This window comes from Trachurus trachurus (assembly GCF_905171665.1).
Source record: "Trachurus trachurus genome assembly, chromosome: 17".
NCBI lineage: Eukaryota > Metazoa > Chordata > Actinopteri > Carangiformes > Carangidae > Trachurus > Trachurus trachurus.
The window spans coordinates 2,765,015-2,784,194 of NC_139900.1; the positions used below are offsets into that span (position 1 = coordinate 2,765,015).

General features: G+C 45.5%; 2 protein-coding genes and 1 pseudogene across 7 annotated transcripts in view; 1 reads left to right on the top strand and 2 right to left on the bottom strand.

The window, feature by feature from the left end:
• rasal2 (RAS protein activator like 2) overlaps positions 1-12,453 on the top strand; it is a 104,142-nt gene extending 91,689 nt beyond the window's left edge. For all 5 annotated transcript variants that reach the window (XM_083991586.1, XM_083991587.1, XM_083991584.1 and 2 more), the window contains 5 exons: positions 5,352-6,092; positions 6,564-6,725; positions 8,593-8,795; positions 9,155-9,242; positions 11,800-12,453. In XM_083991586.1, coding sequence (XP_083847712.1) covers positions 5,352-6,092; positions 6,564-6,725; positions 8,593-8,795; positions 9,155-9,242; positions 11,800-11,967 — 1,362 coding nt within the window. In that variant the 3' untranslated portion in view covers positions 11,968-12,453. The remainder of the gene's footprint in view (positions 1-5,351; positions 6,093-6,563; positions 6,726-8,592; positions 8,796-9,154; positions 9,243-11,799) is intronic.
• On the bottom strand, positions 534-2,279 carry LOC311000762 (tripartite motif-containing protein 16-like; annotated as a pseudogene). Its single transcript has one exon. The product of its transcript is annotated as a tripartite motif-containing protein 16-like (transcript).
• Positions 12,454-15,778: 3,325 nt separating the features above from the next.
• LOC311000764 (tripartite motif-containing protein 16-like) lies at positions 15,779-17,440 on the bottom strand (the record flags this gene model as incomplete). The annotated part of the gene is made up of 1 exon (XM_083991596.1): positions 15,779-17,440. One exon carries the CDS (start codon positions 17,438-17,440, stop codon positions 15,779-15,781), a length of 1,662 nt encoding a protein of 553 aa, XP_083847722.1.
• Positions 17,441-19,180: the final 1,740 nt, after the last annotated feature.

Sequence of the window (19,180 nt, forward strand, 5' to 3'; positions counted from 1 at the left end):
TAGTCATATTTTCCATCAGCAATCACTTACATGAAGTATTTCAGCCTAAACACGAGTCTCTCCGTCACTCTGCTCTGCTGTAACCCGAGGAGAAAATTTTCCTTGTGGGATACAAGTGTTATCCAATGAGGAGAGAGAACGGCATGAAGGGCTGTGTGTGCAGCCAAGGGATGCGCGTGAATGTGGTGACGTAGCACGAGGACCAATTGATGCCTGACAAGGGCGGGGGCTGCTAACTCATGGTGCGTTCAAAGAAACTAGTACTTTGTGTTTTTCCTTCCTGTGAAGTCATACCAGTTCGATCTGGTACGAGTTCACGGGTCGGAAGTTACGAGTGGCCGTTATAGGGAACTTTCACAGACAACAGGATGGTAAAAACACGAGCTACGGGTTACCTGGAATGCTACCAAGTCGTAGTTGTGACTTGAAGCTGTAACTTACGGTTTCAAAAGCCTGCCTTGAACGCAGCATTAGCCGAAACGGCCGTGAAGCTGATATCTGCTTTAACCAACTGCACCTTCAATGATCTTTGTCTATTTAAGTTTACACAACTCTGCTGTGGTTCCAAACCGGAAAAGACTAAATCCAGCATGTAAAGGTTGAGTGAAAGTGGTCTGGACTCTGTGGAGGAGAGTCATGGTTTCAGAGACGCTGTAGAAGGACAGAATACCTGCTCTGTGATCCAGGTACACTCCTACTCTGGAGGACAGAGGACCTGAGACTGGAGTCTGGATGTTGTTGAACCTAAATGTGAAACTGTTGTTGGAACAAACTAACGACCAAGATTTGTCATTACCTCCAAACAAACTTTCATACCCTGCTCTGCTGATATTCTTGTATGCGACTGCTACAAAAACTCCTCTTCCTCCTCTCCACTCCACCTCCCAGTAACAACGTCCAGTCAGACTCTCTCTACTCAGGACCTGAGGCCATGAAGCGAATCTGTCTGGGTGACGAGAACAAGACTGACCTTTACTCGTATATGTTACTTTTTTGTTTCCCTCAGATAATAACAGTTGTGTGTTTGCTGTGTTTGGATCCAGTGTGATTTCCTGTGAATATCTTAAGAAGTCAGCTCTGGTCCTGGGCTCTGGTGGTGGTGACAGTAAAACATCCACTTGAGTCTCTGTCGGTGAGATGTTTGTCCAAGTGTCTCTCAGAAGGTCCTGTAGTTTGTCTCTGAGCTCTGACACAGCTGCTGTCACATCCTCAAAGTGTCTGAGAGGACGGATATTGATGCTGGATGAGTGTGTAGATGGACTGAGTGCTGACAGTGAGCGGTAGTTGTGTAGAAACTGGGTGTGATCCTCTGTGTGTGACAGCAGCTTCAGCTCAGCGTCTTTCCTCTTCAGCTCAGTGATCTCCTGCTCCAGCTTCTTCTGAAGCTCTTTGACTCCACTCACTTGAGTTTCCTGCTGGGATCTGATCTGCTGCTTCAGCTCAGAGCTTCTTTTCTCCATGAGACGGATCAGCTGAGTGAAGATCTTATCACTGTCCTCCACTGCTTTATCAGCAGAGCCATTGATGGCCTCCACCTCCTGTTGAAGCACCTTCACATCTTTCTCTCTGTCCTGGATTCTCTGCTGGATGTTTTGTCGACTCAGCTCCAGCTCTCTCTGCCTCTCAGTCCTTTCTGCTGCAGCTGAGACTGTGTCGTGGCCTTTATGTTCATCCATAAGGCAGACAAGACAAATAGACTTCTTATCAGTGCGGCAGAAAATCTTCAGCACCTCATTATGACGAGAGCAGATGTTCTCCCGGAGCTTCTTGGAGGGCTCCAACAACTTGTGGTTTTTAAATGAAGGAGATTCAAAATGAGGCTGCAGGTGGTTTTCACAATAAGAGACCAGGCAAACCAGACAGGACTTGACAGCTTTGAGTTTCCTCCCAGTGCAGACATCACAGGCCACATCTTCAGGTCCAGCATAGCAGTGATCAGCAGGAGCAGCTTGGAGTCCAGTCTTCTTCAGCTCCTCCACTAAAGCTGCTAACATGGTGTTTTTCACCAGGTCAGGTCTTGGTGTGAAGTTCTTCCTACACTGAGGGCAGCTGTAGATTTTCTTCCCATCCTCTCCATCCCAGTGGGTTTTAATACAGCTGAAGCAGTAGCTGTGTCCACATGGAATAGTCACTGGATCCTTCAGTGGATCCAGACAGATGGAACAAGAGATCGTATCCTCGTCCAGATGAACTCCTTTCTGCGCCATTTCACCTCACACAGACGATGAGTTTCTGTTGCTCAGAAGTTAAACTAGTTTGAGCTCTGATCTCAACAACATGTGTCTCTGCAGTGAACGGGGCCTGTCAGCTCCTCCTCTTCACCACATGTTGGTTCCACCCATCTTCAAACTGTAGATCTGAAGGGGAGGGAACAAGGAAACACCTGAACAGGGTGGAACTCACTGTGTTTGAGAGGCAGCAACAGCTGTTGATCTCAACTTTATGACCTCTTTTCAATGAAGACGTGTTAAAAATTTACAAGTTAGATCACGTGTCTGTCAGAAGTTATAAAAAACCTCCTGGTATCTGATCAGGTGTGACTCAGTCCTGTTTGTTCAACCTTTGTCCGACACAAAGTTCAACAGCAGAACAAAGTGTTTTATGTCTCTGTTTATGAACTTCTGAACTTGTTTCAGTTATAGTAATAAAATAGTCATAATACACTGTATTTTTACAGCACCTCTTAATCATTAATCATATCACCCTTGGTTGGTGGATGCGATCTTGTCCAAGTCTGCCAGCAGCGTCCAGTCCCATGCTCTGCCCAGCTGCCCAGTGTCTGGTGTTACGGTGGTGAGGCTGGCCTGACCCTTGCCCTCCCGAATATATGGTTTTGGCTGCCAACGGGATGACAGGGAGGATGAGCGTTCACACTTGTCCGTTACACTTTAACACCTGCTTGTGCCAACAAGTGTAAATGCCTTGGGTGAGGCTGGTCTTGCATCCCACTAAGATGTGCCTTAGTGTTGCTGGACTTGGATAATAGATGGCACATGGGGTCTTTGTCATACCATTGACTTGGTTTGCTGGACAAGGCAGGACATTGTAGACAGCCCTGATGGTAACGCTCACCCTGAATCCCCCAGGTCTTTCCAGGAGACCTTCTTCTTCTCCACTCCTTCCCATGCCATCCACTGCCCTTGCTTTGCCTGTGCCACAGCTTGTGCACACCTTCCCGCTTCCTCTTCCCAATGTACCTCCTGGACCACCAGCTTGCTTCTCTGAGATGGGGTGGCCTTGCTCCAGGCTGGTGTGCTGGCCCCAAAGCCAAGACCACTCCTCCCCTCCTGCACTCAGCCCACAATATCCCTGTGTCTTGAGTGCTGCCTTTGCCTGCTCAGTTTCGGCCAATTGGGTCCACTTCCTCCCGGTGGCCAGGATTGGGCAGCTTGGGCTACAAATGGATCACTCTAATCCAGTAACATCATCTCAAGTCTGACTTTGGCACACTTGTACCCCTCTGTCAGACTGCAAATGGGCAGGGATATCCTTCTACCATAGAGCCCAATACTGCTGAGGGCCCTAGGAAGACCAAGCCAATTCCTTGCATATGAACTGACCAGTCTCCAGTTTTTTCACCTTTGAGAGCGAGACTTCATAGAGAGTTAGTGGACACAGGAGAAGTGGAAGTAGTCCAAACGGTATGCACCAGAGCTTCAGCTTGCCAGGCAGCAAGGCTCTGTCGATGTTCTCCAGGCCGCTGGCTGCCTCCATCCTGAGCTGCTCTATTTGCTCTTTGTCTTTGAGAGAGGCATCATACCAACAACTAGGCTCTTCACAGGCTTCTCTGAGTCCATTGGAATGGGTTCCTTGCCAATGTGGAAGCGGTGGTCTGCCAGTTTCCCCTTGACAATAGACATGCTTCTGGATTTGCATGGCTTGATCTTCAAGCGAGCCAGCTTCCTTAGTAGCCACACAGTGCAAGCCTTGGTTGTGGTGAGTGTTGTGAGGTCATCCATGTAGGCTCTGACCAGCGGCAGCCTCAGCCCAGGTCTTATTCTCTGTCCACCAACCACTCATGGAGAGGCTCCATGGCTAGGGTAAAGGCCAGCAGGGTGATGGTGCAGCCGGCCATGATTCCCACCTTCAGGTGTTGCCATGCTGTGGTGAGACTACACTGCTGTTGTCAAGCAGAGCTGGACGTCCTTGAAGTAGGCCTTGACAAGGGTAGTAGTCGAGTAGTCGAAGGCTGTCCACAGGAGGCTGTGAGGGACTGAGTCAAAGGCGTTCAGGAGATCCAGGAACATCACGTGAAGATCTGTTCCCTCGAGCGTGTTCCACACACCCGGAGAGGCCTGAGATGCCTGCTTTCTGGATTAATGTGTCAATCAGGTTGTTTCTTTGCAGCTATCCTACCAGCCTGTGAGCGACCACGCTGAAGAATATTTTTCTAACCCTCAACATTCAGAAGGCTGATCTAGTGGAACTGGCAAATCCCTGATGAGTCCTTTTCCTTGGGGATAAAGATCCCTCCGGCTCTCCTCCAAGACGTTGGTATCTCATCTCTTCTTTTTCCACATGACTTTGATTAGCTTCCAGAGGAATCGCAGGATATCTGGAGCGTTTTTGTAGAGCTTGTGTGGAACTCCGTTGGGACCTGCAGATGATGTGGTCCTTGCTCTTCACAAGGTTTTGTCTACTTCGCTCTACCTGGGTGTATCGATATCTAGTTTGTGCTCTGGTGGATTGACTGGTAGCATGTCAGGTTGGAGCGTAACCTCTTCCTGGTGTCGGTCATCTCTGCAGTACTTTTTCAGATGTTCTCTCAAGTCTGCCTTTGTGAAGAGACTCACAAATTTGAAGGGATCTTTGTAGAAGCGTGATCTTGTTTGCGCCTTCCTTCTGCGCTTCCTCAGGAGGTTTTCAGCTCTCCTCAGTGTTGCCAGCCTGCTCTGAATCTCGTCCTGCAGCAGGTTTATTCCTCCCCTGTGGCCTTTCTCCATTGCTTCTTCAGTTGCCTCCTCTCCTTGACGACTTTCATCAGCTTCCAGAGGAATCGCAGAACATCTGGAGCGAAAGTGGAAAGCAATATCAAAAAGTAAAATAAATAAAAATCTAGAAGAGATTGGTAAAACAAATTCTCTAAAAAGAAAAAAGTCTAGAAAAAGTGGAAAAATCTCTCTCTCTCTCTCTCTCAAAAAAAAAAGAAGTGGTAAAAAAAATTCTCAAAAAACTTTAAAAATTCTAGAAAAAAGTGGTAAAATTTCAAGAAAAAGTTGGGACCCCTCAAACCCTCTCAAGGACCCATGGGGGTCCCCAGACTCCGCTTTATGCACCTTGACAGTGTTTGATCTGGATCTGCTGTTTTGTTTTGTTCCATTTGTAATTTCCTGACCGTGTTTCCTGTGAAGGTGAAGGCGTCGGCGAGGGACGGCCAGCCGCAGAGCGCCCCCCAGGTACGGCGGCCGCTGCCCCCCTCCCTCAGCCAGCAGCGCAGCCTCCAGCCGCTCTCCTTCCAGAACCCGGTCTACCACCTCAGTAACCCCGCCCACGGCCTCGGTGGTAGCCCTGCCCACAGCCTCGGTAGCCCCGCCCACAGCCTTGGTGGTGGCCCCGCCCACGGCCTCGGTGGTGGCCCCGCCCACAGCCTGTCCACGCGCTCCGCCCACTCGCTGCGTCAGGACTCCAGCTCGGAGAACCTGAGCACAGAGAGTTCGCACAACAGCCACAGCAACTCCGACGACTACGGCAGCCAGGTGGGGGTCAAACACCGCGTGGCGTCCAACAGCAGCCTGGACGAGCTGGGCAGCCGCCGCAGCACGCAGAGCGAGGACTGCTCCACGCCGCGCCGCACCGCGCTGCCGCCCGATCTCCCGCCCGGAGCCGCCACCGCCGTCGCCATCCCCCGTCAGAGCACGACGGCCGGCACCGCCCACATCGTCAAGGTGGAGCAGCAGAGCCGGGGTGGCGGAGGGGGCGGGGCCAGGACGCCGCGCTCCCTCCCCCTCAGCGCCTCGCTACGCAGCAGCAGCAGCGCCAACACTGAGCCGACGCCTACAGGCCACGCCCAGCGCCAACAGTCCACCTGCTCTGCAGAGAACATGGCCCCGCCCCCGAGGAGCAACGCCGCCAAGCCGCCGCCGCAGCAGCAGGTGAGACTCAATCTTAAAGACTTAACTTTCTGACCGACCTGACGACGACAACGGGTACGAAATGAAACACCACTGGTCAAAATCTGTTTTCAGTGGTCACTGAATTATGGGTGGACAGCCGCCCTAAAGGGATAGTTCAACATTTTGGCAAATTCTCCGACTGCCAATATTGTCGTTGTGTGTGTGGCCGTGTTTAGAGCCGCAACAAATCATTTATTATTAAATTAATTGTCAACTATTCTGATAATCTAATTATCAGTTTGAGTCGGGGTTTTTTTAAGAAAAAAAAGTAAAAATTCTCTGATTCCAGCTTCTTCAATGTGAATATTTCTGGTTTCTTTGTTCCTTTATGACAATAAACTGAGTCTGGTGGTTTGAGAATCACCGAGTGATATTTTATTGACCAAACAACTAATTGATTAATCGTTTAAATAACCTGCTTGATCTGACGAGGTCGTGTGATTGGTCCAGGCTCAGGTGGCGTCCCCGGTGGAGGCGGTGGCCGTGGCGATGTCCCCGGTGGAGAGGACGGCGGCCTGGGTCCTCAACAACGGCCAGTACGACGACCAGGAGGAGGAGGAGGGGGGAGGGGCCGGAGAGCGGAGCAGGGAGGAGGGACGCAACACTGAGAAGGTAACGGCTCACACACACCCTTGGTTGGTGGACAATGTATTCCAGATGTTCACCGCTCTAACAGAAAGACAGTGATTTTTTACAGTAGTTCGAGTCTGTGGTTTCTCAAATAATAGTGGTCTTCTCAGGTTAAAACCGAATCCTTCATTTTAACTCTTTCACTGCCAAAGACGAGTTATCTCGTCTTAGCGAATCCAAGCGTAGTCTGCCAAAGACGAGATAACTCGTCTTAGCGTTTTTTTAATGGCAACGCCATGTTGAATGTCTTGCCCTACTCCTCTGTGAAGATCAGACTTGTATCATCAAAATAAAGTGCAGAAAAACACATTTGGATTGAGAGATATAAAAAATATAGCGTGTTTCTCCCCCCTCACGGAGCGGAGCGGGTGTCTGACTGCAGCGGCGCCGCTCCGTGACACTCTGGCCGCCGGTGAGAGCTTCGGGGGCGGCGGCGGGGCTCATGGCGGCTCGGCAGCTCGTCGAAGCTCCGCACAGCTCCGTGATACAAAGCACAAACGTTAGTAACAACAACCCCGTTGATCGCTCGTCGTTAGTCGTCAAGGGCATTTGGAAAGTCGCCAGATTTTGCGAGAAATCACTCGGATAGCAGCTTGAAAGTCCCGCGATCTAGTGTGGATGAGGAGCGGAGCGGACGGCGCCGGCGAACGTGACGAGGAGAGCTAAACGGTGTCTGTCTGTTGTGAGCGTCAGCGTACTGTCTGTGGCTGAGTTCAGGGGGCACGTGACGTCAGTCAGAGCTGTAGGCTGTGTGTAGATGTGTGTGTGAGACAGAGAGAGTGAGTGAGACCGCTGCCTGCTGACCAGAGGAAGCTGGATCTGATCTAAAGTGCCGTGTTTCGGCTACAAAAACCTGTCGAACTGATCCGCGCACACGCGCACACACACACACAGACAGACACACACGCACGCACGCACACACACACACACACACACACACACACACACACACACACACACACACACACACACACACACACACACACACACACACACACACACACACACACACACACACACACACACACACACGTCACGTACGCACATACACTAAAAAAAAGGAAAGAAAAAGTTGTAACTCAAAGAAAAGAAAGAAAAAAGGCTGCAGTAGTGTGTGTCAGTAGCTAAATGTTTTGTTTTTTGTCATCAAAAGTCATTTGTCAGTGTTGATTTAGTTGTTGTTTACAAGAGAACAACTGTACAGATGTTGAGGCATCACTAAAGCAAAATATAAAGGAGCCAATTGTACTGGTCCACCTGAAAATGACAGCCGACACAAAAACCTCTTTTTCTCAAGATTTTGGTGCCAGAATGGCATTTTGGGCTAAAGTAACCTATATTCAACCGCCAATTTCACAAGACTGGAACAAGATAGAAACAAACAGTTTTTTTTTGCTGGAAAGTAGAGACCCTCATCTTTCCTTTGATGGGTTGAATGTGTATGTAGTAACAGTACATAATATATGGTGGGTCTACGGAAATCAGTCAAAAAGCTGGAAAATGCCTGGCAAGCTGGAGGAAGCTGCTGTGAGAATGGCTGGCAGTCAAAGAGTTAAACAGATTCTGGATATCTTGAGGAAGAAGTTTATTTTTTGCTTTGTACATGGTTTGTATTGTAATGTAATCAACTAAGTCCCTGAATTTCAAAATGTTCAAGCGACTAAATAGTGGGTTGGTTGGTTAATTACTGATGATTCTTATAGCCTTTTTTTGCAATAAAAAAATAGAATTTGTATTTGTTTTGTATGTGTTTCCCCAAACCTCAATGCAATATGTCATATATGGCATGGTCATATACTGTATTTTGATCACTGATTGACCGATCGATCCCTCGCTCCCTCCCCCGCAGTACGAGCTGGAGATCTCGCGGCTGAAGGAGCGTCTGCGGGCGTCGGGCCGGCGCCTGGAGGAGTACGAGCGGCGCCTCCTCAACCAGGAGCAGCAGATGAGCAAACTGCTGCTGGAGTACAAGAAGAGGCTGGAGGACAGCGAGGAGCGGCTGAGGAGGCAGCAGGAGGAGAAGGACGGACAGATGAAGAGCATCATCTGCAGGTACACGCCCCCTAAAAAACTACACAGGCCACGCCCCTAAAAACACGCAGGCCATGCCCCCTAAAAAACTACACAGGCCACGCCCCCTAAAAACACACAGGCCACACCCCCTAAAAAACACACAGGCCACGCCCCCTAAAAACACACAGGCCACGCCCCCTTAAAAACGACACAGGCCACGCCCCCTAAAAAAACTACACAGGCCACACCCCCTAAAAAACACACAGGCCATACCCCCTAAAAAACTACACAGGCCACGCCCCCTAAAAACACACAGGCCACACCCCCTAAAAAACTACACAGGTCCCGCCCACCAAGGAAGAAGAGTTTAACCTGTGTGTGTGTGTGTGTGTGTGCAGGTTGATGGCCGTGGAGGAGGAGCTGAAGCGCGACCACGCAGAGATGCAGGCGGTGATCGAAGCCAAACAGAAAATCATCGACGCTCAGGTACAGAAACACACACCTGTAAACACACACTAACACATTTACAGTGTCCCTTTAACTTTTTCCACCTTTTGTCTCATCATTACAACCACAAACTTAAAGGGATAGTTCAACATTTTGGCAAATTGGCCCATTGCCATAATTCCTATAGTCATAGGTTTGGTGCCTAGGCTACAGATAATGAATAAAAGCCTATACTTAATGGCAAACATACACTTTTTTAAAGTTATTTTTTTTTAAAAACAACAACATTGGTCAGGAAAATAGGCCTACAAAAAAAACCTCAGATTCCAGATGCTCATGTAATTTTATACATCCATATTTTGGGGGAATAAATTACACATAAGTGTGTGAAAGTAAAAGTATTTTTCCTCAGGCAATAACTGTACCATCAAACTCTATGATCATTGTATCCCTAATGTATCTGCTCATATGTCATGCATCAACATATTTTTGTCAGGTGACAGAGACAGACAGTAGAGAGGCTGGAGGAGATGGAGAAGGAGAGACCAGAGGAGGTAGAGGAGGTGAGGCTAGAACAGATGAAGGAGGAGAGGCAGGAAGAGGTAGAGAAGGAGAAGCTGGATGAGGTAGAGAAGGAGGAGATGGAGGAGAGGCTGGAAATTCACAGATGAGGTTAAATAACGATGGATGTGTTAGTCATGATGATGCACAGTTGCACTTCAGTCAGAGTAACTGAGAACTCTTCTAAGTTGCCTTCTTGTCTTTCATTAGTTGCTCATTAGTTACCCCTACATAACATGAAATTATGATTGCAAATGCAAAAAACATCGACTTTCAGGAACGGTGCCTCGGAGCACTTTTGTGTCCCCACCAATGTCAAAATCAAACCTACTCCCTTGCCTGAAGGCAACATGCATCAGTGGTTTTGCATGAATTTCCCTCTACAACAACTCTGTGTGGTAACGTTGTGTTATTATCTCATAGCGTGGTGAATGTGCAGCTCACAACTTGTCCACCAGAGCGTTGTGGAGTTGTTGGATTGTGTATTTGATGAGTTTGATGAGGGAAACCAAGAAATCCCATAATGAGCCTCCGTAGCGTAGCTCTGAGCAGCTCACGGCTCTGCTCAAGTTCAAGGGGGATGAAGAGTTTTACAAGTTACCGTATCTACACACACACACACACCTGTACCTGAACCTCTCCAGCCCTCTGTCCTCTGATGCTCATTAATATTCATATGAGGATAATTAGCTCCGCCCACATCCGTCACAGACTCAGGTGAACGTTCACACCTCTGTAACGAGGTCTCACCGTCTCTTCACTGGTTTCAGGTCAGTAACGGATGTGAGATAAACCAATCAGCAGGCAAGTAACTGTGGCCCCGCCCCTTCCCCCTCCTCCCCCCTCCCCCTCCACCACCTCCACGCTGTTTTGTTTTTTTTAGAAAAACAACAACGACACACCTCTCACCTGGTCGGCCAATCACAGAGCTGGTCTTTAAAAAAAAAAATGCATAGGAAGTTCCTTTTCAGAATAAAGTTAAATTGTCACATGACCCAAACCACCTGTGGCTCCGCCCCCTTTAGGAACATGGCCGCCCTGACAGAGGAGCAGGTGTGTCGCTCTGAGCCGGATTTTATTTATGTTTGGCTGCTGCCCCCCCCACCCCATCCCCCACCCCCCCACCCCCCCAAGCACCAGCTTCCTCTCCTTCAAAATAAAATGCAGTTTAGAGTCGCCTGCGACGGCGTCAGAGCGCTCGGCTTCACTCAGGTGTTTTTTTTTTTTTTTTCACGCTGACTCTAGTTTCAGAGTTCGAGTCCCGCGACACCCGCAGGCAGCTTCAGTTCTCACCTTCTCTTTTATTTTGTTGGTTTTAGCTTTTTTGGGGGGGGCTGTTTTATTTTGGCGGCTGCTGCCCTCCAACTTCCTGTGGACAATTTGTCTCATTCGTTTTCTGCTGACGGGTCAAAACCACCTGATCAGATGTCAGCTGTTCACTAAAGTCATTTTTTTTAGCTTTTTAATGCATCGTGATGAATTTACATCCTGTATTTCAAATTAAAAGCGCTGCTACTTCTAATGGTCTTTAATTTTGAAATTCCATCATTTGTAAATTAACTCCACAGAGTCGCTCCGATGAGTCAAACTGTTTATTTTCATAGTTACAGAACTTGAACTTAATCAACTGTTATTAATGTTATTTTTATTTAATGAATCCTTTATGACAAAATCTAATTTAAATATCTTTAAAATTGCGAAGATGATGTCATCACCACTTAAAGTAAAAACTAACAATTAACAAATCAAGTTATTTATGTTAAAATCTTTAAATTAATTAATTTTACTGTTAAAAACATCTAAAAATCCAGAATCTCATTAATTAACAGATGAAAAATTCACAAAATTAAACCAAACTACTTATAATTCTTACCCTATCAAAATAAGAGGTTTGTATTTTCAAAATAAAGGACAGATTAGTTCATATTGTGACTGAAGGTGGTTTTAACTCGTCAGTCAGATCCTCACCTGTTCTCTTCACACCTGTGATGCGTCTGACTTCCTGTCCCGCCCCCTCTTGTCTCTGTCCAATCAGGAGAAGCGGATTGGGTCCCTGGACGCGGCGAACTCGCGGCTGATGGCGGCGCTGACGCAGGTGAAGGAGCGTTACAGCGCCCCCAACCTCTGCAACGGCCTGTCGCCTAGCAACCCCACCAAGCTGTCCATCACTGAGAACGGAGAGTTCAAGAACAGCAGCTGCTGATTGGTCGACCAGCGCACACCGAGGTGGAGGAGGGAGCAGGGGGGGCGGGGCTAAAGCTTCTGACTCCGCCCACCTCGCCTCCATCAGCGGACGATCGATCAGAGAATTGAAAATCTATAAATCTATAAATATGAGTGTAAATACTGAAGGTTTGATCTGTTCAGTGTACAGAGAGAGAGAGTGTGTGTGTGTGTTTGTGTGTGTGCGTGCGTGCGTGTGTGTGTGGCGTCACAGAAGCACAGTGAGAGAGAATCAAACCAAAAACTAAAACTAAAACGCACTCGAGTTTTCTAAACGACTTTTTTATGGTTTTTATTTGTTCCTGTTTTTTCTTCGTTATTTTTAGAGTGAAGCCTTTAATTTCTTTGTTTTTTTGTTTTTTTTTACCTGACGAGTTGTTTTGGGTTTTAATTTATTCCTTCACGCCCTCGTCCTGTTGCTGATCTACTGAACAAAGGTCACGCCTGTCTGCTGAATAAAAAGCTACCTGAAAATCTGAACGCTGTCGTCTCCGTGACTCCACCTGGACACCTGAACGCCACACACCACCTTTCACTACCTCGACATGAGTCAATGACGTGATGATAATGTTTTTCTGTCCATATTGTTTAGTCAATCATAAAGATTGAAAATAAATGTTTATGGTCCCAATAATTCTGCTTTTAATTAATTTAAGAGAAAATATGGCAGAAATGTCTGAGTGATTTAACCATAAAAACGATATATATACTGACAAGAACAAACAAACAAAATAAAACAGAACAGGTTAAAAACAAAACAAAAAGGACGTAAACACAGTATTAGACAGTTACTGCTCAGTGTGCATTTATTTTTCCCATTTTTAGTGTGAATGCTGAAAGCAAAGAACCTCATTTGCTTCCACATACTTTCACCTACAGACTTCGTTTAAATTCTGATCTGTAGACAAACTTCTAATGTATTCACCCTGTGTATAACTTTTTCATATCTTGTACCGTTCTTGAGATAAATCCTTTCCAAACACATGCACATTTCTGACCAATTTCACACTTTTCAATGAGTGTGTATGGCGTCACTTAGTGTGAGTGACATCATCGTTAGAGTGGAGGAGAGCCAAAAATGTGACTGGGCCTTTTCTTCTGAAACTGCCACCAAACCCACAAATGACACTCTACACTCAAGATTTTGGAAGCAGTTTGTAGCCACACTTGTCTTCTGGCTAAAAACCTGGTCAAAAACACGAAGAGACTTAGAGAATAATTTTCAATATTTTTTAAATGTAGCCTGGGTGCTCTCTCTCTCTGCCATTCACCCCAGTACTTTTTTTCACAGCAGAGTAGAAGGAGCTCAATTTTGTAACTCACTGGAAAGGGCATTATACTTTGTTTGAATTCACCAAAAAATAGTCACACGTCACAAAAAAGTCCTCTACTTACTTGGTGTGGCTCATTTCTACACTTTTCTTTTTCTTTAAGCAGAAGCCAGTGAGCGTCTTATACAAGCGTTTCTTTTGCCAACTGTATACTGAATGTAACAGTAGTTAAGTGGTTAGATCACTGGGCTGATGACTCCAAGGTTACATGTTCAAATCTTGCCTCAACAACTATGTTAGTGAATCATTCTCCCAGTCTTCCTCTCTTGCTTCTTGTTTAAACTGCTGCTCTCAGCCTGAAATTCACAGAAATTTTGATTGTAACTCATTAATGAGTTTTGCTCGACTCTCCAGCTTTCCTGGTGTTGACACAGTGTGTGTGCTTCTGCACTGTGACTTGCAGTTGGTCACAGCTGGAGATTGATGACAGTGCAAAACTCCTGTTAGATGAGAATCACTGTACTGTAGCTTAGTGCATATGGTGTTTGCTTGGCAACACCAAGGTTGTGGGTTTGTATCTTGCCTCGACATCCGTGGCCTAGTGGCAGGGTAAATGTTTATTGATTATGAGCTCACTGGTTTGATTCCTGCCCAGGACAAATTTGTTACATGTCAAATTTTACTACTTTAACATATTTTAAGCTACATACTCCATTCAGCTTGTAAAAAAATTCACAAGACTTTCAGCTAGCATTCAAACAGCTTCGACTTGTCACACTAGTGGGACTGTGTGCTTTCTATGGCCTAGTAGCAGAGTAAAGGTTCACTGATCATGAGCTCATGAGTTTGATTCCTGCCTCGGTCATGGCTTTGCATGTGGATCACTACTTGCACTATTTGTCAATTTCGCTTGCTAATTCAGCAATGGTGTTAAGCTGTATTCAGCATTCACACGTATTTCTTTCAGGAAATACATTTTCTCGTCTTCATACTTCTTTTTCTCCCTACTTTCCACTGTTTTATGGACCGCTTCTAGTCCTTCATACTTTGTGCTATTTCAACAATTCAAATATCAAAACGTGCAGCTTTTTCTGGACATTATCGGATGTATTCAACTTTTTCATACTATTTATACTTTTAAAAATATTCAAATAGTTGTGATTTTTTTTGACCCATAGAAAATACTTTGGAACAGCCTTCAAACTCTGAAACTACTAGTCCTACTTTGAACATCATTTGCTTCCACATACTTTCACCTACAGGCTTCATTAAAATTCTGATCTGTAGACAAACTTCTAATGTCTTCACTTTCTAAATAACTTTTTCATATCTTAAAAGGCCACAATAAAATGTGCACATTTGATCCATGTTGAATATATCTGATGGTGTATCATGAATGAACATCAGGAGCAGAGGTCACCACCGAATTTGACCCAACCTGCTGCCCCATGACCGCAGCATCTCATTGGTCGACCTGCAGGGCCGGCTCCCAGGCCTCCATCGGACACACCCACCCACTCCAACCCCCTAACCCCACAGCCGCGCCACACCAGGTTGGTTTGATTGTTTTTATTAGTATCCACATTAAAGTACACAAAGAATACAAAATATAACAAGATAATAACTGATCTGTCACCATTTGTTCTTAAGTTTACGAAATCACTGAACAACATTCATGTAACAGATTTCACCGATCAATCAATCATCTCCCCATTGATTATTATCATTATATTTACACTTTGATTGAACCTCTTAACAAAACATCAATGTAACTGTGATTGTAGATTTCTTAGTTTCCACAGTGAGAACAAACTCACTGATAAAGGAAGTTCTGGTGATTTCTCTGTTTAGGCCCAAACAGCAACACACGAACACATCAAAACACAAATTTTAGTGTCTATTTTTCCTCATGTCAATGATCAAAAAACTCAAAAATATCAAAACTATAATAAAACAAATTCAAATCAAACGGCCATGGACCATTGTCCAGGCAAAAATAACATTTCTTAGGTTTATTTTACATTGGCAAACAAACAGAAAAAGAAAGAACAATGGCCCTGTGCCACCTCTCTTGCCGTGGTAAAAACCATCAGCCCTCCAGGTGCCTGGCCCACCTATACCTGCATACCCATATGTAAACTCACCCAGTTCGCCGCAACTACCCATTACCTTCAAAATAAAGGCATTGATAAATACCCAAATTAGCTCAAACAATACTAAATATCATGAGCAAACTAAAGGTGTATTCCTCAAAACTAAACAACAAACAGTAGTTGAGGTAAAGAAACATGATCATGAGCAGTCCTCCACGGCTCCAGCTCCACCTCAACAAACTCAAACATCAACACAACAAGAAATGACAAGAGGTCAAAGTCCCGCCCACAATGTTTAATGATTGACAGGTGATCTCTGTGCAGTGAGACACAACAGCAATGAGCTTTTAGCAACAAACATGGAGACTAAAGAAAGTGATGAACTAAAATACAGATTTTAACCAACTGCACCTTTAATGATCTTTGTCTATTTGAGTTTACAAAACTCTGCTGTGTCTCCAAACTGGTAAAGTAAAACTCCAGCATGTAGAGGCTGAGTGAATGTGGTCTGGACTCTGTGGAGGAGAGTCATGGTTTCAGAGACGCTGTAGTAGGACAGAATACCTGCTCTGTGATCCAGGTACACTCCTATTCTAGAGGACAGAGGACCTGAGACTGGAGTATGGATGTTGTTGAAATTAAATTTGAAACTGTTGTAACAACTAACTAATGCCCAAGATTTGTCATCATATCCAAACCAGCTGTCTCTGATGATATGCTTGTATGCGACTGCTAGATAAACTTCTGTTCCTCCTGTCCACTCCACCTCCCAGTAACAACGTCCAGTCAGACTCTCTCTACTCAGGACCTGAGCATATCTAGTGAATCTGTCTCGGTGACTAGAATAAGACTGACCCTCATTCATATATATTATTTTTCTGTTTCCCTCAGGTAATAACAGCTGCATGTGTGCTGTGTTTGGATCCAGTGTGATTTCCTGTGAATATCTTAAGAAGTCAGCTCTGGTCCTGGGCTCTGGTGGTGACAGTAAAACATCCACATGAGTCACTGTCCGTGAGATGTTTGTCCATGTGTCTCTCAGAAGGTCCTGTAGTTTGTCTCTGAGCTGTGACACAGCTGCTGTCACATCCTCAAAGTGTCTGAGAGGACGGATGTTGATGCTGGATGAGTGTGTAGATGGACTGAGTGCTGACAGTGAGGGGTAGTTGAGTAGAAACTGGGTGTGATCCTCTGTGTGTGGCAGCAGCTTCAGCTCAGCGTCTTTCCTCTTCAGCTCAGTGATCTCCTGCTCCAGCTTCTTCTGAAGCTCTTTGACTCCACTCACTTGAGTTTCCTGCTGGGATCTGATCTGCTGCTTCAGCTCAGAGCTTCTTTTCTTCATGAGACGGATCAGCTGAGTGAAGATCTTCTCACTGTCCTCCACTGCTTTATCAGCAGAGCCATTGATGGCCTTCACCTCCTGTTGAAGCACCTTCACATATTTCTCTGTGTCCTGGATTCTCTGCTGGATCTTTTGTCGACTCAGCTCCAGCTCACTCTGCCTCTCAGTCCTTTCTGCTGCAGCTGAGACTGTGTCGTGGCCTTTATGTTCATCGACAGGGCAGAGATAACAGATACACTGCTGGTCAGTGCGGCAGAACATCTTCATCACCTCATTATGACAAGAGCAGATGTTCTCTTGAAGCTTCTTGGAGGGCTCCACCAGCTTGTGTTTCTTTAATGGAGCTGCTTCATAGTGAGGCTGCAGGTGTTTCTCACAGTAGGAGGCTGAACACGTCAAACAGGATTTGACAGCTTTGAGTTTTCTCCCAGTGCAGACATCACAGGCCACATCTTCAGGTCCAGCATAGCAGTGATCAGCAGGAGCAGCTTGGAGTCCAGTCTTCTTCAGCTCCTCCACTAAAGCTGCTAACATGATGTTTTTCACCAGGACAGGTCTTGGTGTGAAGTCCTTCCTACACTGAGGACAGCTGTAGATTTTCTTTCCATCCTCTTCATCCCAGTGGGTTTTAATACAGTTGAAGCAGTAGCTGTGTCCACAGGGAACAACCACTGGATCCTTCAGTAGATCCAGACAGATGGAACAAGAGAGGGTCTCCTGGTCCAGACAAGCTCTTTTCTGCGCCATTTCACCTCTCACAGACGACGACGACGACGACGACTGTCTGAGTTTCTGTTGCTCAGAAGTTATACTAGTTTGAGCTCTGATCTCAACAACATGTGTCTCTGTAGTCAACGGGGCCTGTCAGCTCCTCCTCTTCACCACATGTTGGTTCCACCCATCTTCAAACTGTAGATCTGAAGGGGAGGGAACATGAAACACCTGAATAGGGTGGAGCTCACTGTGTTTGAGAGCAGGAAGAAGGTAGCAGCAGCTGTGTATCTCAACTTTATGACCTCTTTTCAATGAAGACTTGTTAAAAACGAATGAAAGTTAGATCATGTGTCTGTCAGAAGTTGTAAAAAAAAAAAACCTCCTGGTATCTGATCAGGTGTGACTCAGTCCTGTTTGCTCAACCTTTGTCCAAAACAAAGTTCAACAACAGAACTAAGTGTTTTATGTCAGTTTATTTGCAGGAGACAGAACATGTTGGCATTGTCACAACTATCTGACCTTGTTTCAGTTACAGTAATAGCCATAATAATACACTTTATTTTTACAGCACCTCTTAATGATTAATCACATCACCCTTTGCAAGAAACATCTCATGGATACATGGGTAACTGGTCATCAGTTTCCAGAATAGTTTCAAATTAGTTTTCTCATAATCGAATACATGTGACATCTGAGTTTATCTTTTTTATTTCAACAGTAATCTAACTGTCGTCTCTGCTACACCGCCACATAAACGTAACGCGCCCCTTAACCCGTAATCTAACATGGTAGATGATAAATAACGTTATCCACCGCTCCATGGATTGATTTCTCATCAGCTTTGTTGGAAACAAATGCACATGGAGGAGAGGAGGGTTAGAGACACAGAGGAGAGACGAGACCTGAAGAGTTCAGATTTAATTAGTGTGAATGCTGAAAGCATTATCACATTCATGAAAGTCTCAACCTCCCTGAAGTATTGCTATAGTCCAGTGGTAAGGTGGCTGCTTGCCAACCCCAAGGTCATGGATTCGTATCTCACCTTAGCAGTCTTGTTAGTGAAGCAACCTCTTTTAACTGTAACTACTATCACTTGGTCTGGCTTATTTTCAGATCTTGCATGAGCAACCTTCATAATGCATATATGCCCCCCACCTCTTCGCTTTACCTCTTTCTATCTTGGTTTGTCTTAACATGATTCTTCTTTATACCACTGCTCTAAGACAACTGTGTGCTCTCTGTGCCCTAGTGGCAGAGTAAAGGTCTACTGACCATGAGCTCATGGGTTCGATTCCTCCCTTGCTCATACCTTTGCATGTTGATCACTATTTGTCAATTGCATTTGCTGATTCAGCAAGGGCGTTCAGCTGCTTTCAGCATGCACACGTATTTCTAGTTATTCTTACGTCTTCCTCTCTTTTTTGTCCATTAACTAGTCCTTTCAACAATTCATATATCAAAATGTTCAGCTTTTCCCGGACATTATTTCTATGACTTTTCTCCTTTCAATTATTCATACTTTTTCAAATATTCAAATAGTTAAGATTATTTTGTCCCATAGAAAATACATTGGAACAGTCCTCAAACTCTGAAACTACTGGTCCTTCTTTGAACCTCATTTGCTTCCACATACTTTCACCTACAGACTTCATTCAAATTCTGATCTGTAGACAAACTTCTAATGTATTCAACCTGTGTACAGCTTTTTCATATCTTGTACCGTTTTTGAGATAAATCCTTGAAAAGCACATGTGCATTTCTGACCAATTTCAC